The 25,328-nt window shown below is 49.4% G+C and overlaps 1 protein-coding gene across 1 annotated transcript in view; it reads left to right on the top strand.

Moving 5' to 3' along the window:
- LOC144128957 (transient-receptor-potential-like protein) overlaps positions 1-23,219 on the top strand; it is a 49,438-nt gene extending 26,219 nt beyond the window's left edge. The window contains 10 exon segments of the mRNA XM_077662789.1: positions 1,624-1,761; positions 2,217-2,356; positions 4,678-4,793; positions 5,603-5,839; positions 6,629-6,824; positions 12,179-12,331; positions 14,318-14,371; positions 15,232-15,418; positions 17,459-17,723; positions 21,608-23,219. Coding sequence (XP_077518915.1) covers positions 1,624-1,761; positions 2,217-2,356; positions 4,678-4,793; positions 5,603-5,839; positions 6,629-6,824; positions 12,179-12,331; positions 14,318-14,371; positions 15,232-15,418; positions 17,459-17,723; positions 21,608-21,977 — 1,856 coding nt within the window. The 3' untranslated portion in view covers positions 21,978-23,219.
- Positions 23,220-25,328: the final 2,109 nt, after the last annotated feature.

The raw sequence follows: 25,328 nt of genomic DNA, 5'->3' as shown, positions 1-25,328 counted from the left end.
TATTTATTTTTGCATCGCAACGAAGATGGCCTTTTATACCAAGAGTGACGTGTGAAATCTCTAGTATGTACGCTGTCGATGCGAGATGTGATAATGCAGGAGTTTCTCGCACTAGTGGTGCTGTGCACGCCCATTTTCAAAATAAATCTCAGTCGATGAGACACTGTAAAAGGGGCCAGGGCCGACCTATCTTGCCGAGCAAACATTGACCAAAAACCAAATAGGAAACCCGCTGCAGTACCTTTTATATAACCACGCAACGTCTGTTGTGCCTCTTTGTCCTTTCTTCGACAACCGCAAAGAACGCAGAAAGGCGTACTGCTGCAGAAAACTGAAAACTCATTACCTGAACAACTGCATTTATCACGCAGATGCCGGCCACGGAAGAGAATTAACGCCCACGGCCGTAGTACCAGGAAACTGGCACAACACGAACCTGCCCCTTAATTTATGTGACCTCTATGGTTAAATAAAGGCTATAATGGAAGTCATGACACTCCTGCTACACCAACACGACAACGTCCTAGTAAGGACGGACAGTCAAGACGCATGACAGGTCTTCTAGCTAGGACACATACCTCTTCGTACATGTCACATTCTCCGTCCACATATAAAACAGAACCAACATCTCCAAATCCTCATTCAGTGGATTCCTGGCCACGAAGGCGTACTGGGGAACGAGACAGCGCACAGTCAGTCAACCGCGACTGCAATTCTCCGGGCCCCTAATGGCCATGACCGGACTTCCTGGACACGAGGACGACACGAAAAACACATGGCAAAGACGTGTGATGCTGAAAGAACTCGCAGACAACACAACAGCTCCACCTACACCCCCATGAGATATGACCCGCGAAGAAGTCTGTATACCAAGGCGAGCACAGGCATATTCCCTTGTAACTCACTCACCAGATCCCTAGATTCCCCTACCTGTCCCCACTGCGGGGACTTCCGATATTCAATACACACACTCTGTGAGAATTTCCCTTAGCCCAATGATCCTGCACAAATACGCTCAGCGCAATACATCCAACCCTCCATCCCACCTCTCTCAATGACTGGCTCGCTTCCCAAACCCAACACAGCATCACCATTTTTTTAGTCTCTTGCCCGGCACGCCTGTAATGTGCTGGGCAAGACCTGGTGGATGGCAAGAGTACTGAAAAGCCCTGGACAGGGGGCTAAAAGTTCAGTGATATTTATTCTCTCTCCTTCTCTCCGTCCTTTCTCCGGCTCGTCTGTTTGGAAATACCTTAAGGGCAGGAGTAACAAAGTGCAGCTCACAAGTGGGAAGAGCTATCAATGGTGTGCCGCATTTCAACACAGTAGTAGCAATAAAACCTTCATTTAATTTCCCGGACACATGTGACGCAAGTCTTAATTTTGCATACAGGATTAAGCGCGAATGCACTGAAAGACCTCGCAATCGGTATCTTGTGTCCTGTAACAATGGATGCAACATGTCCAAGTCTCCACTGACGCTTGTCTCGACTTATCTTTATCTCCAGCTTTTCCTTCCTCCTGTTGGAATGCATGCTAAACGTACTTGAGTACGCTGTCATCTACGATTGCGTTGTCCACGAGTCATCGGGTACTGACGACCGCTATTGTTTCTCGTTCCAGTACTGCTGATTCTCGCTTCACAGAGGATCAACCTGGAGGACCTTCACTCACATTTCCAAGGCAGTGAAGTCACAAAACAAAAGCAGCGAGGACTGCCGCCTTCCTTCGTTGAAGTAGCCATCCTAACCTTCGTCATCGGTACGGAACGCAGACTGGAGTAGGTGTAGTAGCGCCGTGTCACAGGTGACATGCATCTGGAGAGTTCGAGCCGTTAATCACTGAAGATTGCGAGCTCTTTTGACGGATCGAGATGATCGTGCCTGTAATTCTTTAAAAATGGACCGAAGCGCATTTATCTGCACCAAATGTGAGTTAACTCGAGTTGACGCGAGCTTGCACATGCAGCATAACAATGCAACAAGCGTTCAAGTACATGCAGGTACTAAAAGTATTTCAATGACAAAAAAAACCGTCAGCAAAACTCGCGTTATCGGCCGAAACCAATTTGCAATGAACGCGGGCGCACACTCATAGTCAACAATCATGTTTCATCCAACATGTCAATCAATCAATCAATCGGTTGTACAGCTTATCTTTCCAACGGCAACGACGCTAATTGCAATTTGTGTCTTTTTTATTTTCGCAATTTGCAGCTCATATATGGGAAGAGGCGACGGAGATCTATTCAATAGGAATGGCCCGTTACCTCAAGGACAGCTGGAATATGTTAGACACGATACGGAATACCATGTACGTCACTGCCACTTTACTCCGTATGGTGGCTTACTTTAAGGTGCGCCTCCACTGGCCTTTGCTTCTACGCTTCTCTGCCAGTCGTTTTATTGCTACAGCGAGTGTAACCAGACTGAAAATTAAGAACCTGGGTGGAAAGATCATCAAGTGCATCAACTGCAGAACTAAAAAAAATTGTTGAGTGACATTTAAACTCAAGAATAACGTTGAAATTGAAATACGCGTCATGTTGGTGATTCTCTCGGACTTACCAGCAGTGAGCTGTAGAACACGTTGTCAAAAGTTCTAATGCAAAAGTTGAGGGTCAAGAGCGGGTAACCACTGAAACTGTGAAACCAAGAGCGATATTGCTATTTATCTGAGCGGAATATTTATTTCAAGCTTTCTAGCTTCGTTGTGTCAAGCAGAACAGACTTGTTACATAAATATCGCGGTTAGTCGGTATGTTTAGCTTAAACTGCGTCAAAGCTTATTCTCAACCTATGCGCCCATTTATCGGATACGTCAGCTATTAGCAGACATCCCAAAGGTGAAGTGGAATTCAGATTAGATAAAAATTACAATCAGCGTCTACCTGAACGCAGGTAAATTGCTTTCAAATCTACGGAGCTGAAGCTAACTTTCCTGGTAAGTTTAGCTGGTGCAACGATTGCCCGAATGTGGTGGTAGTCCCGTGTTCAAGCCTGGGGCTGGTAAATTTTTTCTTAAACTGTAAAGATTTCAGAAAGTTGTGTGCGTTTTCTTCGCAGCCATTCGACTGCGTTGAAGTGGATGCCATTAATAATAGTTATTCCACCATTTATTCTGTGCTCACCATGAGCCTGAACCAGATTTTTCCCATGCTGTCCATAGCCGGTCCGTTGACGGCGCAGAACACCGCGCCGGACTGGTTACTACAAGACGAAGACATACACAAAAGAACGACTAAAGCGTGGCCCGAATGGAGCGTTTTTTCCGGGCGATTCGTCCGCGTCGACAGCAGCGGAGCGCTTTTTTGCCGTCGGAGGGGACGTTTTTGCCAAATCGTCGGGTTCTGGCGGAAAAGATAAAATCGCCGACGCCCCGCCGACGCCGGGAGAGGGCAGCGACAAAGGGCCATTGAGAGCCGGAGCGGGCGTCACGTGATTCTGGACGGGGCCGCATTACCCGGCCGAGGGAGACTCGCATGGTGGATGCGCGCCCAAACGGACTCCCGCATCGCAGGGGCAGATCGGTGTGCGCCCGGCTGCCTTCTCCCTTGCCTCCTCCCCTGCCCCTCTCTCCAAACCCAGACCCCCCTTCCTCTCCGCTCTCTCTCTTTTCTTCCCCCCTCCCTGCGCAGCTCAATTGCGGTGTATCCCTCAACAACTCCCCAAGAGTGATGCCGAAAGGGCCAACATACGCCGGGACCAGTATCCCCCTCCCCTCTTCATAGCAGCAACCACCACCACCTCAACAAGAAGGCAGTTACCGGGCTGCGCTCCCCCCCCTTTCCCTACCTACTCCCCGTAGTAGCGCTCCCCCCCCCCCCCCCCCCCCCCCCCCCCAAATAAATAATAACCTCTTCGCTCGCGAGCATTTCGCGCGCGAGAGCCAGCGGCTTCACTGCACTTCCTGCGCATCTGTGATTTCAGTAAGGGATGGGGGCGCGCGCATCGCACAAATTGGGCGGCAAAAAAACGCCGCTCGGCTACTGACCATGCGGGAGTGAATTCGTCAACGCCGGCGCGAGCGCCGGGCGCGCGACGCGATTTCGCGGGCAAAAACGCTCCATGCGGGCCACGCTTAACGTTAATATTAAGCGCCTGCCTTCACGCCTGGTGTCACGTGACGTCCACTTCCGCTCCGTGATGTTCGAGCCTGGCCCGCCGTGCTATTGAACGTATCATGGCGAATATCTTTGTGTATGCCTAATCCGCATATCGCAGCCTGCAAAGGTGAAGGTTTCAGGAGGTGGAAATAAGCGGATTAAATTAAGCGGCCTTTCCCCGTACGTGGGCCGGGCGCGAACCACACCGATCGGAAGTAGAACGTCACGTGACGCCAGGTCCGCGGGTCAATGGTAGGTCTTGTAAAGCCCCTTTCAGTAATCAGTCCAGCGCTGGTTTGTGCGCAGTAATCAATCGCCCAGCCCCTGCCATTGCCCTGTTACGACCCGTTGACGTCGTCGATGGTCGAGATATTCAGCTTAACTCCTTGACAAATACGCAATCCCAGCACGGCGTTTTCTTATATTTGCATTTGATGTTAGCAGTGCACATACGCGTTGATTTGTGACACTTCGCTTTGCAGACGCATATTTACGATCACTGCGACTGCTTGTTCAAGAGTTTTTTGTTTTTGTTTTTCGCTTCACTAATGAATCTTCTTACTTTTCACCAGGAAAAACAAGAGATAAGCGCGCAACCGATGCTTGAGTATCTTCCGAGGGAAGAGTGGGACGCATTTGATCCCATGTTGATCGCTGATGGCCTGTTCGCTGCAGGAAACGTCTTCTCGTAAGTCCCTGCTTGTCGTGAGCGCAGTAAGCCATCTCCTGTTGGTGTCCGGCAGATAACATTGAATGCGCCTGGAAATCAGCCGATTTTTCTAGTGCATCATGAGTCAATATTTACATGTGGCAGTTAGGATAAGCGTCGGTAACAGCATGGAACGGTAAAAGCAAACCAAGAGCGATGTATAGCCATACCATTGCATAAATACATGTCGACAGTCGATAGACTGCCCATGGCCTGAAGCGAACTTTCCTTGGAGACACATTAAATACCAGGGCAAGTTTTTTTCTAAATGCTGTGAGAAACTGAGACACCCAGAATAAAAAAAAAACAAAAGGAGCATTATACTGTTCTTCTGTGGGCGACGATAATGTGATCTGCAGGATGTGTGAACATTACTTCTTCTGTGGGCTACGATAACACAGTCTTCAGGATGTATGTATGAACATTACTTCTTTTGTGGGCGACGATAACATAGTCTTCAGGATGTATGTATGAACATTACTTCTTTTGTGGGCGACGATAACGTGACATGCGCGATGCGTTGCTACCACATCGTAAATACAGCAGAGTTCGATACCGGTTTAACATGTCTCGCGATAACAACTGAAAAAAAAAAACACTGCGAATAGCTGGTGCTTAAACAGCAAGAGACCAACTGACTGAGTTTCAGTCTACTCGATGTGTTGCAATGGATTCCTTAGTTCTCATAGAGGCGTTCACCAGAAGCATGATGTTCCAGTGTGGCCGGTTTTCCCTTTGAAATGACTGATCACAAACCAGAGCTGTGTACGGGTCTCGTCTGGCACCAGGGCTCTCCGTCTGGTGCATCTCTTCTCGATGAACCCACACCTGGGGCCCCTGCAGATATCGCTCGGAAGAATGGTTATCGACATCATACAGTTTTTCTTCATCTACACGTTGGTGCTGTTCGCGTTCGCCTGCGGTCTCAATCAGCTGCTGTGGTACTACGCCGACCTGGAGCAGACCAATTGCGACCCGCAGAACCTCAGGGACTCCTCTTGCCTCACGTGGAGGAGGTTCTCCAAGTAAGCGCTGCTAGTCCTCACCCAACCATAATGATCATAGTTCGTCTCACGGGCTTCACGTGCACCCGTTATTTGACCGCCAATTACCCGTAAACTAGTCATCATCATCATCAGCCTGACTACGCCCACTGCAGGACAAAGGCCTCTCCCATGTCTCTCCAATTAACCCTGTCCGTAAACTAGTACAATTAGACAAACATGAGGACGGTCCTGAAAATTTCGCCTGCGTAAAAGAAATGCTTAAGGTAGCTGGCAAATTTATTTAGAAATAATACTATGTGTTTAAAGTTATCAAATTAGACTATTATCTGATCATCTAATGGCGATAAAACCGCGCATGCGTGCTTCAGCAATGCAATATATCAATTAAAAATTCAATTTAATTCCATCACCTACTGATGTGGAATTACGCCCGTTGAAATTATCGGTTGTACGTCTCGTCGGGAGGATTACGTTTAATAATGAGTTATCTTACAGCGTGTCTTCTGCATCCGGGAGAGCTGACACCAAGATTTTGCTTTGAGAAATGTATTGGGAAATGTGGTTCGTGCCAGGATTGCCACGATTCAAAAATCGTTGGCAAGCAGAGCGATTGAATTTATAAGTGTATTGGGAAATGTGGTTTGTGTCAGGATTGTCAGGATTCAATATTCTTTTGCAATCAGGGCGATAAGTAGTCCGCATCGCACGCGACAATCGGGGTCCTGCAGGGTTAATGTGACGCTCGCATCAGCGTATAAATCTGGCTATTCTAACTGTCCCAATCTCCTTTTCCTCCCTTGCGTGCAGCCTGTTCGAATCCTCACAGTCCCTGTTTTGGGCCAGCTTCGGTCTGGTGGACCTGTCCAACTTCGAGCTCACGGGCATCAAGAGCTACACACGCTTCTGGGGCCTCCTCATGTTCGGATCGTACAGCGTCATCAACATTGTCGTCCTCCTGAACCTGCTCATTGCCATGATGAGCAACTCCTACCAGCGGATATCGGTAAGCACACGTCTCCGCGTATCATACTGTACCGAAGGCAAATATTATATGCGAACACTAAGTCTGAGGAGGCGCGAGTGCTATTCTTCGACCACCTGCAGTAAACTATAGACAAGTGTCAGTCGCCTTAGTCCTCACTGGAAAATTGTATATCCCGTTAATTACCCATCCAAAGCCCTGGGAACACGTACAGAACGCGAGATCTTTAAGAGGTGTGGGGAGATGGGGCGGAGGTAGTGCTTTTTTTTGCATCGCATAAATTTGGATTCGCAACAAGTGATCCATTCTTAGCGCTATGATTTCCTTCACAGAACTTGGGAAAGGCTGGCGATGCATAAAGTCCCAAAAATGTAATTTACAATTACCGAGCCATATTGTTTTCCTTAGGAGTGCGGAGATACTTTTTTTTTAATTTATGTTGCATTCAATCGAAGGCATTACCACTGACAAACAAGCATTAGCCTGCACCCCTTGTCTGACGGCGTAGGGTGTCCGCTATTAGCGCTCGCAGACAGCCCGCTTCTCACTCTTGAAGAGCTAGGTACCTCCAGCGTTGGTGAGGTATACCGCACTTTTCTGAATATCAGAGAGCTACGGCTGCATATTCCAGCTCGCAACTAATTCGCAATGACGTGTAAGCTACAAACGCAAGAAACAGGCAGTGGCTTTATTCCAAGCTTGTGTTCCAAGGCGGATGGCAAACTTGCTGTCCCCACCCGCGGTCGAGCCAACGATACAAGCCGCCTGCTCGCGTTCCTAGCTTTGCTCACTCTGTTTTCAAGTGATGAGAGAGTTGGTTTATTTGTAATGAGGTAGAAAACCTTAAGAGAGGGCGAGCATAAACTTCGGTGGTCACACCTTTCTTTTTGGATCAGGCAAGAAGGAGCGAGCTGCTCGTCGTAGCTGCGCGTGCTCTTCGCTGTTATTTGTGTCACGCGACGAGCATTCTGTGGTTTTACTTTTAAATTCCGAGCGAAACGCGCTTAACCGTGACGGCACGCCCCTCACATGAAAAGAATGCGCACGTGACTACGGCTGCTGGCCTTCGCCGAGGCCGCGGCTTGACAGTGGCAGGCTTCGGAATTCGGAGTGGTGTTTGTACTCCGCCGGTCACGAGTGCACGCAGACCTCCTTCAGTCGCGGCGATAAGGTTTTTGTGCTTATAAACAAAAGCGGTCTGACGCCATTGTGGGCAAAAATGGGCGGGGATCGTGGCGCTCGTTCCACGTTTCACCTAGTGTTCCTGCATAAGCTCCCGCAGGGAGCAGAGTTGCGCGAAGGTCCGCCATTTTGTTCCAAGCTCTGCGGGAAAGCCGCTTCTCGTGTGGCAGGAGCCCCATGAGAAGGCAGTTTAGAGGCATCCCTCCTCATCCCGGTGGGGGCTTCACAATACCCCCTCACCCTTATAAAAATGGTCCATAGACAGAGAGTCAATAGACTTCTTATAGACACTATTGCCTTCCTGTAGATATGTTTTGTCTATTAATAGTCTGTAGACTATCTACAGACAAAAGTCTACTCAAAGTGTATGGCTATAAATCCATAGATTCGATATAGAATGTCTATAGGATTTATAGGATTTGTATTGCCTATAGACTGGTCTATAGTATTTGTCCATAGAGAGTCTATAGACTTTATAGATAGAACTATATGGACAGTGGACAAGAAAATATATGGACAAGCAAATTTCGTGAGGGAAGTCAGATAACAAAGGAGACTGCGCTCAGGATGGGGGTGGCTGTCACCCTCCGGGTCATATGTTGGGCATGAGCCGACACGATTTGGAACAAAAGACATCAGCGGGATCATGCGATTGCCGCTCCGCGAATAGTGTTACGAGCGGCGCGAGAAAAACAGTCGCGCAACACTGCTATATAGGAACACTAGATTCACTTGTATTAGTGCGCGTTTGTTGCTGCGTCGAGCACAGTGGATGCGTGTGGAGCGGTGAACGTGTTACAACGAACACTGGCGTGAGCGAGAAGTGGCTTTGGGCGTGAAGGTAACGAGATTAGAGAGCAGTTCTTACTAGAACTACATGAGAACATAATCGGAGCCCACTGCGATCGTTCACCGAAGGAGCGATCGAAGACGTGGGCATGCTTCCGTTCATCTCTGCAACGCAGATTAGCTGCATGTACTGCTAATTTATTTCCTTCTTATTTTCTCTTGTTATGTCTCCGCTCTCTGTAGGCATTATTCATGCCCTTGCATCTTTCGTGGTCTCCATTTCCGCAACTAGTGCCTCTCTACAAGTTTAACGCTTCTAACTCTTTCCGAGCTTCGTTCTCTCTCGGTAAATTCTGCCATATATCTTGAGTATGAGTCAACCATATAAGAGAACAGAGCTTCTCGCTTCCTCCGCTGCGTACGCTTTTATTTTCTTGCAGGGGCCCCCACTCGTTTCGCTAGGCTTCTTTTCCAACTGTCGGCTTCCTCCTCTTGCGGCCTCCGACTCTCGCGATCTCGTCGACAGTGACACCAGTGGACACAGCATGGTGCTGGAGTAGCGGTGACAAAGCGGTGGTGGTGGTGTCCCTGTCGCTCTCTTTGTTGTGGTAAAATTAGGTAGTGACTCCCCACTACACCGCCTAGCGGAAGATCTGGTCGCGAGTCAAATTTTGACCCAAACTTCGCTAAAATACTGGCCCAGAGATAAAATACTTTGCGCTTTAAAACACTCCATTACGATGCTTATGCACAGAGGTTCATGCGACAGATTTGGTACACGTCCGACAGAGTAACATAGAGTGGACACTCTGGCCCTTTCACGTCCGAGCTCTGCGTTCTACGCCTGCGCCAGATGGCGTTGCTCATACAAAAAAAAATGAAAAAAGAAGCGGCTGCGGGCATGGCTTGTGCCTCTTAGAGTAACTGGAAAATTTCTCCAGTGGCTCTACAGTGCCTCCGAGATTTGGCGGTGCGCGGCGGCCGTCTCTAAGGCTGGCGCGCTTCCTCGCCTCCACTAGGTGCGCTAAGAGCAAAAGTCGGCTAGTGATATATGCTTCTGCAGGGAGCAGAGTTGCACGACTGATTTCCTCGCGCCGCTCGTGACACTATTCGCGGAGCGGCGATCACATAATCCCGCTGACGTATTTTGTTCCAATTAGTGTCCGCACTAACCAAACACATGAACCTGAGTGAGACAGCCACTCCCATCTTGACCACAGTCTGCTTTGCTATCCGACTGAGGGAGTATTGTGAAGCCCCCACCGGGATGAGGATGGATGCAGGAGCCCCACGAGAAGCGGCTTCCCGGCAGAGCTTGGAACAAAATGGCGGACCTTCGCTCAGCTCTGCACAGGAACACTAAAGTCGGCCGCAGGGGCCTACGGGAGTGTCCTCTCTTATCCAGTTTACTGTATATCTCTATTCTCGTGCAGCTGCCCAGCTATTTTAGCACGAAATGACGGCTACCCCTGATAAGAACTGTCTGTGTACGACTCCTGTCCATGTCGATATGGAGATGCAGGACTCGATAAGGGGTGTGTATAGATGATACTTCCTTGTTCTTATTTGCGATAAGTTCGCGATAGCATCAATTCAGGTCATGTAAAGGGCGCCCGATGACCTGTACAAAGGGAGAGAAAAAACATGATCGTTGCAAGAACCGAATGCCCGAGTAGCGCAATTTGAGATAAAGGCATATTGACGTTGATTAGATATAAGTCTTTCGCCGCATTGATTGCAGCAATTTTCGTGGCACGGATAAATTGTACGCGGTTTCCCTCTTGTGCTGTGCCTTTTACAGTAGTCGTTACCGACTCGATAACCTCTACGCACGAAACTCTTCGTGGCTCCTTCATACGCAATTATTGTGGACAACTCCCGAACAACCCTTCTCCGCGCGCTTTCTAAGGCCTACGCAGCATATCATGAACGAAGTGGATATATCTCCACCAAATCTTGTTAAGAAGCTGCGAGGAGGAGGTCTCTGTCACAAAGTCACCGAAGAAAGGTTGCTATGACCCTTCCTAGACGATAGACAATCTACAGACTTTTTATAGAATCTATTTCCTTCCTATACATATTTCGTTTTGTATACTCATAGTCTATAGCCTGTCTATAGACAACAGTCTACTAAATGTGTATGGCTATAAGTCTATAGATCTATAGAAATCTTGAAGATGTGTATTGCATATAGACTGTTCTCTAGGGTTCGTCTATAGAGAGTTTATAGACTTTATAGACAGAAGTCTACGGGCAGTCTATAGACTGTCTAAAGAAGGCTTTGTAAGGGTGGAGAGGACTCATAGGTTCTTGTCCCTAGAAAAACAGGACAGAGTGTGAACAATGTCTGCATAAGGCGAAAGCCTTTAATGGCTCATACTCGCGGTGACCGTCCGTCCGTTACATCCAAAGCCTGGAACAGTGCCAGCTGTGACCCTCCCCCTCACCGGCGCACACCCTCCTCGCCCCTCGGCGAGAGGTAGCGGCGCCGAAGCGCATGCGCAGCTGCGCATAGCAACAGTGACGTCATTTGCACCGGCAGGCGGTGCGAGTACGCGCTGCAACGGCGCTTCTTTGCCAGACGTGTCGTTGCAGCCGAGTGAGTAGGGTGCCTCGATCCAGGCACCCTAGAGTGAGCGATTCGGATGGCTCCCAAGCGGCACAAAAAAGTCATGGAAATAGGCAGTGGAGTGGCCACAGGCTTTCGCCGAACACACTTTAGAATTTCCAGTGTCCTAATTTTTTCGATAGTTTCAAAGGCACACCTAGCGTTATTTTTTATTCACTAACTAGTTAGCTCCCGTTTGTCGCTTCGTGTATAGTTAACCGTATTGTTATTCGAGGTACGAAGGAAAAGTTTATATACATTTGCAGAGTGTCCTGAATGCAGAGTACACTCAGATAGCTTATAAGAAAACAAGATAAATGAAAACGAACGCCTGAAAAGATAGAGGACAGCTCCATTCATTTTTTTTTCAAAAATTGATTCCGTGGCTCGTTATGGCTAAGTGCATGCTTGTTTCAAAGCAAAAGACGAATTTGTATCGGAGAAAATTGAGTTAATTTTTCTCTCACCACTCGATTTAAACTCGTGAGGTCAAGTCCGAAAAGGACTCCGTGATCAGCGATTGGAAGTTAATGGCAGCGTAGTCGAGGATCAGACATCGACGTCATTAAATCGGTCTTGGCGTCATCGTAGCAGTTAGCTTGTGAAAACGACCGATGGCGGCGACACCTGTATTACAGTTTGCTCACTCTCTTAGCTTATAAAAGCACCGTTCTCAGTTTGAATATGACAAATACGCTAGACTATCGATTCTGGCCAACTTAAATTTGTCCTTGCTGTTCCTTTAATTATGTGGAGAAAATGAATCATCTTCTGCCTTTAAAACGTCTGCTTGCAGGAGCGCGCAGACACTGAGTGGAAGTTTGGTCGAGCCAAGCTGATCCTCAACTACTTCCAGCCGGGTCAAACTTTACCTCCGCCTTTCAACCTGCTGGAGTTCATCCGCCACGTCACCAAACTCATCGGATGCAAGGGGAGAAGGAAGGACAAGGTACAGTCACAATCCTAAAGAAAAAAAGAATTGCTGATGGTTTAGCTCCGGTTAAACCTAGTGTGTACGCGATAACTGACCCGAAGAAGATGTTGCTTCGCTCGCGGCTTGTCGCTGTCGTTTCTCCGCTTATTGACAGCGTCGTTGGGCGAGCCGTTCCTCTCTTTGTTCCGGCGTCTCGACCGCGTGCTTGGCATTCCTGGCTTCTTGTGCTCGCTGTCGACTCTCCTTATACTACGCCACAACTTCGGGATCCGTCGACGTGGCTTCCTGAAGTCACCGTTGATGTCGGTTGCAGTACAGACGCGGACTTTCCGATTGTTCACCCACCGTTCATGTGAAGAACGAGCGCTTTGCACCCTCTGTTTATAAAGTGGCCGAGCAATGACGCATATCTGTTGCCCAACTGCGCATGCGCTTCGCACCTGCACGACGCGCGCTGCGAGACTGCGGAGTCGATGGTGGCAGCGGCGACGGCACAATTCTGAAGTCATGCGCGGCCCACCTATTGCACGGCGCATGCGCATTAATGGCTCCGGCTAGGCCCGGTCACCTTGGCTTTACATGGCGTAGTGAAGCTATCGCTTCAAAACGAGAATCCTACCGAACTGCTGCAGTTAAAGCTCTTCTTTCTTTTACGAACACATTCAGACACCTCTGGTGCTTATTTAATTTCTAAAGCATTTTTGCTACCTTGGTGATTAAAGACTCACAGTCTACCCCGTTGTCATTGTTCACTTTTGTAGAGATGACATACACCAAGGACTGGGAATTGGCCAAGGTTTGGTGATGCATCGTAAAGAAAAGTATTGTAGGCAGAAAAAGAAAGGCAGGTTTGAGTAGAATACTGCCCAAAATTAAAAAAAAAAAGACTGGAGGGGTCACTTAAGATCCACCTTAAGAGTATGAAGCGATAACGTTCATTGTTATTCTCTATATATGCATGCGGAATTGATCGCTTTCTACATTCGTAGTTCCCTAAGGGTCACCATAACGCTTCTACCGCAGCGGTGCAGTGGTTGTGCCGCTGCCCTGCTGTGACAGACGCTGCCACTGGTGGGGCTTGTAAGACCCAGGTCGCTCTACCTGAGCAAACTCTCGCGGCCAACCATTAACTGCCGCCTGCCACGGTGGCCAGTTTGCTCACAATCCGCTGGGCATGTTGTGCTGACGTCACATGGTCACGTGTCACGTGACCTAGGTGGCCCATCTGCCACCTAGGTTGCTTTTCTGGGGATTTTTCGCTCACAGCTTACGACGCTGGTACGGAAGATGGGGTGTACCGTCCCCAATCTGCACATTAGCTATTAGAGACGCAGTATCGAAAAGATCCGCAGTAATTTAGGGCACCTGGAGTTCTTTGTCGTACACTGACATCCCAGAGCACTCAGGCGTCTTTTTGCATTTCGCCTCCATCGAAACGCGCCGCTGCAACCGGGATTTAATCTTGCGCGCTTGGGATGCGACATAATTTGGAGTAATTTTGATTGGAGCTAACAATGGAATCTTCCGGTGCCAATGATAAAGTCGTAAGGTTATTCCAAAATCGGTTTCCGAACATAACCCTTGGAGATCGCACCGAAAGAGAGAATAATCGTAACCGACAGAGTGAGCGACAGAGTGAGACCTTGCGACAGAGGTCTTCAGATAAGCCCTTCTCTGGGGTGCTGACCTTTCTATGAAATATATCGAGCGAGATAATTTTTTCTCTTTTCTCTTGTTCTTTTTGGCCCATTCATTCGATTGACTGATCGATTATCTTATCACCGAACAGATCAGTTAATGTTTTTCAGCGCGAAGTGCCGTGTTGTTATTTTTCAATGGGCTGAACGGTTAAGTGATAACCTGTACTAACAAGACAATTTATTTTTGAAAAAAGCGGTCATGAAGGAAGAACTGAAGAGGCATGCAACTAGTGGCGCTAAGCACTGAAATTACGTATAAATACCGTGTGAACGCTGAACGTACGCACTTTTATTCTTGCAGATCTACATGGAAGAAAATGGAGTGCACGTTAAAAGAGAAGAGCTGACTTACCAGGTTTGTGGACAAAGTTTTTGACACGGATACCTGCTACGCCCTAGTAAAGTTTGCACTACTCTTCGTCCAGGAGATAATTTCTAGGCTGAATTTCGTATAACGGTAAGCCTATTTCTGACTACTGCCTCCTCCCAACAGTGTTCTTTTGTTCTAGAAGAGTAAAACAACAGGTGAGAAATTTATAAACCATGGGTTTTCAGGTGGAAAGCAGTCGATGCTTCCCAGGGCCTGTGAGTGTTTTCACTGAAGTGAGTGTTTTCAAAACATGTACGAATGGTTCAGCCGAGGAAGAAAATACCTTCATTGGACGCTTGTAAACGTGCCCTACTTGAAACAAGCGCCAGTAACCAGCAGTGTCTCACGCGTCTTGTTCGACATTCTGTGCTGATGGACGTACCCCATACAAAAGAACAAGCCGCCAAATCCGCGATGAAATGCTGAAGTACGCTTGAGCCTTAAAATGTGCCCGTAGAAACTGAAACAAATGCATGTCGAGTTCTCCTTCCATGGATTGCCCCGGGATAGCAGTGACGTCATTGCAGAATCCTCCCGGTTAGATGCCGCAGCCTTGAAACCTACCAGGCGCGAGTCAGCACCAGCATGCTGCCGGGGCTTCCCGCGTGGTCCCCCAAAGAAACGCAACTCTCGTTGCAGGCATTCGAACTTTCGACCTCGTGCTGAACGCTTCAATGCCCCGTAAGCCGACGCAACGACCCGGAATCCGCGACGTAAAACCCGCGATTTACATCGCTGCACAGAACTTACGCCACCCGAAGCGTAACGCCATGCGTTACTACATAAAGCTGGCCGCACGCCAGGCGCGACTCACCATTGAGCCATGGCGACGCGCGCGCGCGCAGGACGTGATGAAGAGCCTGGTGTGGCGTTACGTCACCAGCGAGCAGAGCAAGAACGAGCAGGCGCCCGTGACGGAGGACGATGTGAACGAGCTGAAGCAGCAGATCACCTCGTTCCGATTCGACCTGCTCGACGTGCTCAAGGACAACGGCATGAAGATCAACAAGGGGCAGCGGAAGCGTGCCGAAGGTATACAACGCACACGCATACAACACACTGGCCCGGTGGTATAGGGGGGAAGCCGCGGTCATAAATAAACAAGAGCAATGTCATACTTAAGCCCTGCTCGGGTGTACGAGGTAGATGTCCGAGAGAGGAGTGGGGCAGGCCTTGCGGCATGGCGGATCGACAGGTATAGCTCCAATACGAATGGGAACAGCCAGTTTGCTCAGAAGAGGGTATCCTGTCGTTATTTTTTTTTTCTGCGCGGAAATACGGAATGCCGTGTTGGCATGATCTTTAAAGAATAAAACTATCCAGAAAAAATAGTTCGCTCGTCGCTCATACATGTGGAGTATCATTAGCTGAGTGTTCACCGCGTGTTCCCTTTCACTGTTCAGCTACCTGTACCGTTGAGCCTATAGTGAGGCTTACGACAATGCTTGCCGTATTAGCCTTATCGTATTAGCAAAAAATTAGCGCCCCTTTTTTTTTTCAGGAAAGGAAACAGCGCTGTAGCTCTCGGTGGACTATACTCCGCCGTGAGGGAAGGGAGGAAGGCGGTTTGGTTTATTGTTTATGGGGGTTTAACGTCCCAAAGCGACTCTGGCCATGAGGGACGCCGTAGTGAAGGGCTCCGGATATTTCGACCGCCTGGAGTTCTTTAACGTGCACTGACATTGCACAGCACACGGGCGCCTTAGCGTTTCACCTTCATCGAAACGCTGCCGCCGCGGTCGGGTTCGAGCCCGGGTAATCCGGATCAGTAGCCGAGCGCCCTAACTACAGAGCCACCGCGGCGGGTAAGAGGACTCCAGAATAATTTCGAAATTCCATCTGGAATTCCATGTGGAATTTCGACCACATGGGAACCGCATCGCACAAAAATGAAAATTAATTTCTGGGAATTAAAGCGCACTGTCTCACTTCTCGGTGGACACCTCAACCGTGCCGTGAGGGAACGGAGGAATGTTTACCCGTCGTGGTGGCCCAGCGGTTTGGGCGCTCTAGGGCGCTCGGCTACTGAGCCGGAGTACCCAGAGTCACGGGATAAGTTCATCGGGTGACTCTAGGAGTAACCGGGTTCGCACCCTGCCGTGGCGGACACGTTTCAATGGAGGCGAGACGCAAAAGGCGCCCGTTGAAGATTAGGGGCAAAACAAGTAGAGATTTAAAAAAATGAAAATATTTCCACTAGCTTTAGCTGCATTTGGCAATTTGCGCAACAAGTGTAAATGTATTTTTTTAACTGCAAGCGGCGGCCACTCATAGCGCAGCTGAAAGCGCCCAGTAGAATCGCATGGATCTGAGCTAGTTGGTTCATTCCATTTCGGAAGGCTAGCTTAATTAAACGATTGGATACGAACAGCGTAGAAAGCAGGACAGGACACACTACTGTCCGAAGACACAACACAACGCTGTGCTGTGTTTTTTGTCCCGTCTCTTGTGCTGTAGTTATGGCAGTACCGAACAAAATCGCCCAACAAACTGCTGTGCTCATTACTCCGTCCGTGTGCAGTCGTTCACCTTGGCCCCCCGAAACTGATCTTAAATGTCGCGCCTATGGACAGCCTTGTTAGTGTCCACACTTGATTAAGCCAGTCTGTTCGTAAGTAAGAGTCATAATAATAATAATAATTGGTTTTGGGGGAAAGGAAGTGGCGCAGTATGTCTCATATATCGTTGGACACCTGAACCGCGCCGTAAGGGAAGGGATAAAGGAGGGAGTGAAAGAAGAAAGGAAGAGAGAGGTGCCGTAGTAGAGGGCTCCGGAATAATTTCGACCACCTGGGGATCTTTAACGTGCACTGACATCGCACAGCACACGGGCGCCTTAGCGTTTCGCCTCCATCGAAACGCAGCCGCCGCAGTCGGGGTTCGAAGCCGGGAACTCCGGATCAGTAGCCGAGCGCCCTAACCACTGAGCCACCGCGGCGGGTAAGTGAGAGTCAGCAAGAGGTGTGATAGAGCGGTAGCTTGACGTCGATGCGCGTGAATTTAGCTTAAGGTGAGAAGACGACCGGTCCCGCCCCAGTGGCGATGTCCAAGGCGCGCACTCTCTCCCCACAGCCCAGCCGAACAAGAAGGTCCGCGTGCGCGAGCGACGGCTCCTCAAGGACTTCAGCATCACGCTGATGGACGCGACGGAGGCGGAGCTGCTGTCGCGCCACTCGAGCAGCCCCGACGTGAGCCGCCACGAGGAAGAGGAGCCCGAGTCGCGGCCCAGCTACAGCCGAGTGCTCCAGCGCTGGAGGGACCTGGTCAAGGCGCTGCAGGTGTCGCCCATCGGCACCAGCAGGAACCTGCCCACGCCCACGCGCACGTCGGTGCTCAGGTACGCGACGCACGACTCGTGCGCCGCAAGGGGGCCGGACGCGTTACCTTTCGACTATACTGCCCTCTCTGTTGCGCACTCTTTGCTCCGCTTCTTATCCCCACCGCGCACAATGAGGCAGTTATTTCCTTACTTCCTTAATTTTCCACCTTCCCTGACAGCCACACAAACAAACGCCCACCGCTATGACCAGGCCTTGAAAGGGGACAGGCTGCGAAATGGGAATGTCAGAGACGTTAAGTGAAAAAAAAAAGAAACTCACAGGAAGGTTACGACTATGTAACGCGAGATTCAGCGATAGCTGTTTGGGCGTTTAGTTTTGGGATATTTTGCTGGGTCACGGGTCAAGTGATGCACCCCTGCACTGGCAGGCGGCTGTTCCAAACAGAGCCACCCGTAGGCTTATGAGACTCAGGATGACCGTGACATCCACCCACCGGTTACGCCGACGGCGACGACGCCGGACGACTACGACGCGCAAGCCAGGGACGGGCGCCTAACAGCTATCGCTGTAAAAAAAACTCAGTTGAACAGGATAGGCGGTAAATGAGTATAGATAACTGTTGACCTGATTCACCAAAATCCTCCACTGAGACGCCAGGTCTGCCGCTCACAGAGCTGTGACTTTAGTCCTTACCCTCATACCATTGACGCGCGGTACGAATATCTATCTGTTCATCAAGTGGGGCACCACGTCACGAGATCGAACTTTCAGACCTATAATAGGATACAACTCATGCACGCAGCGGCAAATATCTCTCAAAGAAGGCCCTCCAGCCAATGGGGTCGCCCGGTTGTCATGGCGTCGCGGTTCACGGAGGCATCTACCGCCACCTCCAATGTCACTTTAGCGGGTTAACCGCGACGTCATGACAAACGATCGACCCCACTCTGGAGAATATTTGCCACTGCGTTCTTGAGTTGCGTCCGACTTATCACTCTAAACAGAAATGAGTAATAAGGCAGTAAGCTGTCCTCTAGAACACTCCCTTTTATAGAATGGAGTACGCTAGGGGACCGATTACTGCCTTATTACTCCCACATAGGCGTATTCCTGTTTAGAGTGTATAGTGCAACCAAAGCGGCTTAAAAAGGCGAAGTGCTTGTACGGTACAGCTCATGTTAGTGAGTACACGCCTACATTTAGTTTTGTCAGGACGCGTGGGCATTGCGAAGGGAGCGTCTGCTAGGAGAGTCTTGTGTGTAATCAAAGCAATGGAGAGAGGAAGCAGAACCGAAAGCATGTCAGACACACGCAAAAGTTAAAGACGAATTCGCAACGGAGGAGTGTGATCGAGGTCAGCTGCGCGCCAGTCAGCACGAGGAACTGGAAAAGAGTCACTGTGGGTTTCCGCGCCGCTGGCTGCTAAAGCCGGTGATTTAGGATGCTCTGGCTCTTAGTTATGCAACCTGCTCGGTGCAGTGACGCGATCATCCTTGAGCGATGTAGCGCGGACATGTCGCGCTGCAAGCTCTTGGCACTGCACCGAGCCATCGGTGCAGCCGCGACGTCAATGGCCTCACATAGGATTCGCAAGCTGGCGCTAAGTGTGGAGGGATACGGAATAAAATAAAAAAAAAACTGATACTTGCCCACTGCACCGTATTCACCTAGGAAAAACAAAAGGGAGTGGATAACCTTGTATGTCGGTGGCGCTGCTCATATACGTTCGTATACAGCCTTTGTCACAAATACACGAGTCACAAGGTTCGCAGCCAGGTTTCATACCCACGGCCGTAGGTTTGAAAACGAAACGATAACTAGAGAGTCTGATCTCGCCATAGAGGATCTCGCATTACTGTTTCCGCACAGTGCTGTAATACGCAAGATCCATAAAACGCCACTTGCAGGGCCGCAATTTCCTCGATGTTGTTCAGCTCGGGCCTGGCTGTTTAGCGCTCGGCCCTCGGGCGAGCCACCGCGGTCATCACAAAACAACGTCTTCTGATCGCCTAGCGTCGACCTCAAGTTCCGTTTTTATTTTTTGAACTAATAAAGTTTTTCCTCCTCCTCGGTAACGCAACTAAAGAGGAAAGGAGAAAAGAAAAGCAATAACGGGCATGAAAGATCCGGATGACACAACTTCAAATCCCTCCTCATAGGGAAACAAAGGCCACAGCTGAACATTTAACTTTTATATGGCATACGACATAAGCGCTGACGGCCGGCTCTACCTGTGGATTGTGAGCTACCTCAGAGGCTGCTCAGTTAAAATGTCTAGGCCAGATGGAGAGACTGTTCTTCAGGTCTGCCGTGGAGTTCCACAGGGAGAAGTCCTCAGCCCAACCTTATTTAACGTTGCATTGATTGGTCTGGTGAGTGAAGTACCGGCTAACGTCCACATCAGTGCATATGCTGATGACAGCTGCATCTGGGCTTCTGGTTCGACACGCCCGAAAATGCGTGCGAGATTGCAACGAGCTGTATCATCTATGTCAAGGTACCCACGGCGTCAAGGTTTGCTCTTAGAGGCAGTAAAGTGTGCTGTGGTCGCATTCAAGCGCAGATCTGTCTGCTGCTGCCCGATAACACTTCATGGAGCTGAGATACCTTATGTCTCCCATCACAGATTCTTGGGCACTATCACTGATCGTTGTCTGTCATGGTTGAGGCCCATCAATATGCTAAAGAAAAGACTAATTTTTGCCATGTTGTTCGCTTCGTAACAGGCATCAAATGGGGATCAACGGAGCGATCCGTACTAAGAGTTTACCAGAGCTCCGTACTAAGAGTTTACCAGACTGTGTTCGTATGCTACATCCGATGCAGCCTCCCAGTACTCTCGAATATGAGCATTTCCTGCTTGCGGACGTTAGACAAGTGTTCAAGCCTAGGTGCTCAAGATATGCCTTGGATCGCTACGGAGAACCTCTAAAAAAGGCACGATTTAGGAAGCACGCATCTGCCCAATATCCATGTATACTTGCCACATGAACCACTTCGCGTGTATTTATGCCTACTTACCCGACCCCGTTGTCACTCACTGGCAATGATTCTGGAGGAGCTGCCGGACATCAGTTTTCCAACTGCCCTCCGCTGACATCAATCTCAAATACCACGAAGCTATGCCCTTCCACATCATCACTTCAAGCCACCGCGGGTGATACGGCTCTGCCTTCGGTACGCCGGCATGTTCCCTGCGTACTAAATAAATCCGTGGTACCAGTAAGCGGATTGAGGCAACTTGCTCTGGCGTACATGTGGTCAGAATATCACCAATGTCGACAGCAGCTTCGGTGATAAACGCTTAGCGCATGACTATCAGTTTCGTTTTAGGACATAATTCAATATCAACCGCTGCCGAGCCTGTGACCCATCGGGAAGCGATTAGGCACACTTGTGGGGAACAACCTCAAGAGTAGTGCACATTCACAGGCTCAACATTTTCGCTATAAATTTTAGGACATTTCCTACGCCACACCAGCTACCAGTATCTGACACTAAATTATCGCGCACCTCTCATCTGCCCTAGAAAAATACTACCGCATAGTGTTTAAATGAATCCCTGGACACTTTGGACTCTGTGGAAATGAGAGCTGATGTTGATGCAAAGCGCGACCTCAGCGTGTAGACAGCAGGCCGCTCTCGGAGGACTTACTGCTAGGTGCTTGGCCGCAGAGCTTGAAAGCTGTACAGGCAACGCATACGCTTTCACGCTTTTTGAGCGACACGGGGCCTCGACTCACCATTGTGATGTCAACAAATGTGCGTGTATACATTCTAATCTCTCTTCTTCTCACCCCATCGTCGCCCATCACGAGCCTCTATATTCTCCTATTCCCCAATTCCCCAGAGCAGAGTGGCAGGCTAGATAATCCCCTTTGCGACAGACCTCACCGCCGTTTCATTCAATAAACTTGTTCATTCATTGGTGTTGGTGCAGGGAAAAACTGGAGCACCAGGTCAGCACAGAGATAGAAGACGACCAGCTCCCGGCGCACATGCCAACAGTGCAAGAATCAGAGAACGAGCAACACACAGGGCCCGCACACACGGACGCAACCAAGCCCGAAGAATCCCGGAAAGGAGAACCCCGCGAAGCTTCACCGAAACCCGGAGGCAAAGTGAGCGAGACGCCGCTCCTGGACACCGTGGCCGGACGCAGGATGTCAGAACTGGCCATCGACATGGAGACCGCGTCGCCACCGTCACAAGGCGACGCACAAGACGACAGCGACGCCTCGCGGCCGCAGGAGTCGGTAGTCACGAAACGCCATCTTTGGGGCCAAGGTCCCAAAAAGGGGTGGTTGTAGAGTTTTCCTTTTTATGAGAATTTCGCATGGCAAATTAATCACCAGGGCACGTTTAGCTTATGGTTTTGTTACGAAATAGATACCGTTTGTAATGGGTTCTTGAAGAGCTTCGTCTGCTGCAGACGAGACATCGCAGCGGCCGGAGCGTCTGCTCGCTTTTTGCTAATACTCGGTGCACAATGATGGGAACTCTAGCTATAGTCTTAACGTTCGGACACAGAGCGTAGCATTAAAGATCGCTATTCGTTAACTGTAGCACACGTTGCGACAAAACATGTTGCATTTATGATGGAAGAAAAAGAAGAGCACATCAATGGCCGCTGATGGCAGCAATTATTTAAAACATTTCGTAAATGAGTACACTTAAATAGCGAACTTCAAAGCTTTTTTCTTCTTCAAAAGAAAGTTATTTATGGGTCAGTGACAGAATAGAGGCGTCAACACGCCAATCTAAAATGTCATTATTGAAGATTATTAAAGTGGAGCAATGATTTTTTTAAGCCACATAGTAATGATCGAAATTGGGACATATCGATTAAAGGCGATACATGCCTGTGAAATCAGTGAAGCGGAATTCTCAGTGAGCGATTTGGACGATTTTTGTAAATTAAAAAATCCGGGGTTAAAATTCTACTTCCCCCAAAACTAGAAATTTAAATGACTGAAGCTGTTATAAAAGAGTTTTTTGCACGCCTTGCTTCGTTTAGACGAGGCAGTCAGTGCTAAAGATTTTTGAGGAAACCCCAAAAAATAAAGTGCGTCAAAATTTCGACAAGAGAGACAGGTCTGCCCGTGCAAACCGCTCCGTTCACCGAAATTCCGGTGTGCGTGTCAGCATTTTTATCGCTGGATAGCGGACATCTTCGCAATATTTCGGGCACCCACTAGAATTCACGTGCATGTAGATCTACACCCACACAATGTTTAGCGTCCGACGCATGCAGTAACAGCCTTCCACGGACATTCCCGTCATGCGCGCAATAGATTCAACGGCGGCGCGCCGCAGAGTTGATTTGTGGAGATGACTGAAGCACTAACTAAATAACGAACGAAGAACTAAAGAATGCAAACGTTCTAGAGGCAAGTATTGTATATAGTAGCCTTCGTTGGAGTATGCGCATGAGAATGTCAAAGCACAGCACAAAACTGGTAAGGTCCTACAAGCAGTCCGCGGCTGAAAGCCTCCCTTGTGAATACGCGATCACTCACGTATCGTGGCTAATTTAATAAAAGTTCTTTTTGCTGGTAAACATGTGCGTTGACATTCACTGTACGCAAAGAATACACACTATTACTTTGGCTTGCGTACCGGCCGTATGCAAGTACGGGAGAACCAAGAAACCTGACAACTCGTGCGCATACGGCGAGTTGCTACCAGGCACACCATACGCGGCCTGTTATATTCACTTTTAACATGGAAAAGTCCCTAGAAGTGCGTTTTTTCGGAGGTTCTAGTCACGTAGGCGATCCTCGCATGCAGCCAACGAGGGCTGGCGACAGCAGCGCCGCCACTCTGCTGCCCATACGTTTTTTTCATGGTATACACTGAGCACGGCTTGCACAGCAGCCCGCGCAGACGGCATCGAAGAGAACATTGTGCACCAGTCGGTGTTTCACTGTGTTTGCCTCCCGCTGCGTCCCGGCTGTACACCAGAAGGGCAAGGACGCCGAGACGGCCGAGACAACACACAACCGGACCCCCAGCCACCTCTGAGGAATCTCTTCCCCCAGTATTCTGCTATGCATGGAGGCAACTATATATGTATGCCCATCATCCAGCGCATAGTATATCATGCGGAAATATATAAAACTAGAGTTGTGAGAATATTCAAACGTTTCGAATATCGAAGCGAATTATGCGGTATTCGATTCGCGCTTCGAAGCGAACAGAAAATCGCGAATAGTTATTTTGGAAGCATTTTGAAGTTTAGAGAATTCAAGAAAATAAGCCACTGGATGAAGCAGCCGATGGTATTATGTGCGTCCAGAGTCACATCCGCGCGATCGCGCCGCTCTCGACGTTGGCACGAGTCGTGCACACGGCGCGGCGGCCGCGTCCGTATACAAACGCGGCCTTCGGCTGCTGCACGGGTCGGCACGTCGCCGGCGAGCGCACGTGATGGGCAAAACCCTAGATGCGAAAATGGACATGCCGCCCGCAGCAGGAACTGCGGTGCACCCGACGCACGAAAGACCCGAAAGGCGAAGATAGCGAAAAAGATAAGCAGAACATGACTGAGGAGAGCGCTCTGCCGGTGTTGACTTTCGTACAGTTGCACTGTTGCTGGAAACCAACTTCGAAGCAGGCGATACCTTATTGTTTACACCCTTTCGCAGCTGAAATTAGACGAAAGGTTAAACGCCAGCTATTGCAGGTACCGCGATGAGAAAAGCGGCACCGCGAAGCATTTCGATCAGTCTTCGCTTCGAAGAGCGCCGCCATTTTCTCGCGCTCACGAACTTGGCGTGTATGGGTACGCCTTCCCCGCGCTTCTCTGCTACCTGTTCGCGTGTTTAGACAAAAGTACTCGCGTCACAGAGTTCCATTTAAACCTGTGCTCTCCAAGGATAGATGCATCCCGTGCCTTTACGCATTAGCGCATCTGGCGGTGCAAGAGGGGTTGCTCGCATCTCGTCGCGCCTTGAGCTGGCCCACGCCAACGAATGGCAGTGCACAAAAGATCCATCCCAGAAGTCGTACCGCGTCCTGCGATTAGTAGGCGGAGTACCACACGCCACTTCCGGCGAGTGCGCGGTGCCTTCGCTGGCATTTTTCGACTGTCGCGTAACAGACGACTAAGGTCATGGCTTGCTCCGGCAGTGGTATACGAACGCGCGATCACGCGTGAGCGAGGCGGTCACATGACTGTATGCCGTGCGAATGAGGTCGAAGAAATTGCGGCTGAGGCGCGTCCGAAATTTCAGTGTCTGAGGAGTCTCACAGCAATTTCTATATTTAAAATCAGCATCTAAAGAATCGCGTGATAAGGGCTTGAGACTGATGCTGAAAGCACTTTGGCTTGCTGCTGCTTGAACAAATTGCTTGGTTAGTTTATGGTTTATGGGGGTTTAACATCCCAAAGCGACTCAGGCTATGAGGGACGCCGTAGTGAAGGGCTGCGGAAATTTCGACCACCTGGGGTTCTTTAACGTGCACTGACATCGCACAGTATACACGGGCCTCTAGAATTTTGCCTTCATAGAAATTCCGCCGCCGCGGCTGGGAGCGAACCCGCATCTTTCGGGTCAGCAGGAACAAATTGCCTAACGAAATACTGAAAGCATTTCTATTTTTTTATTTCAGGTGTGTTGGTGAATTCCGCCAACCATGTACTTCGGCGTATGCTACTT

The sequence above is a fragment of the Amblyomma americanum genome, chromosome 4 (assembly GCF_052857255.1).
Source record: "Amblyomma americanum isolate KBUSLIRL-KWMA chromosome 4, ASM5285725v1, whole genome shotgun sequence".
NCBI classification, from domain to species: domain Eukaryota; kingdom Metazoa; phylum Arthropoda; class Arachnida; order Ixodida; family Ixodidae; genus Amblyomma; species Amblyomma americanum.
Note: the sequence above shows the minus strand (reverse complement) of the source record. Positions and strands in the feature narration are given on the sequence as shown.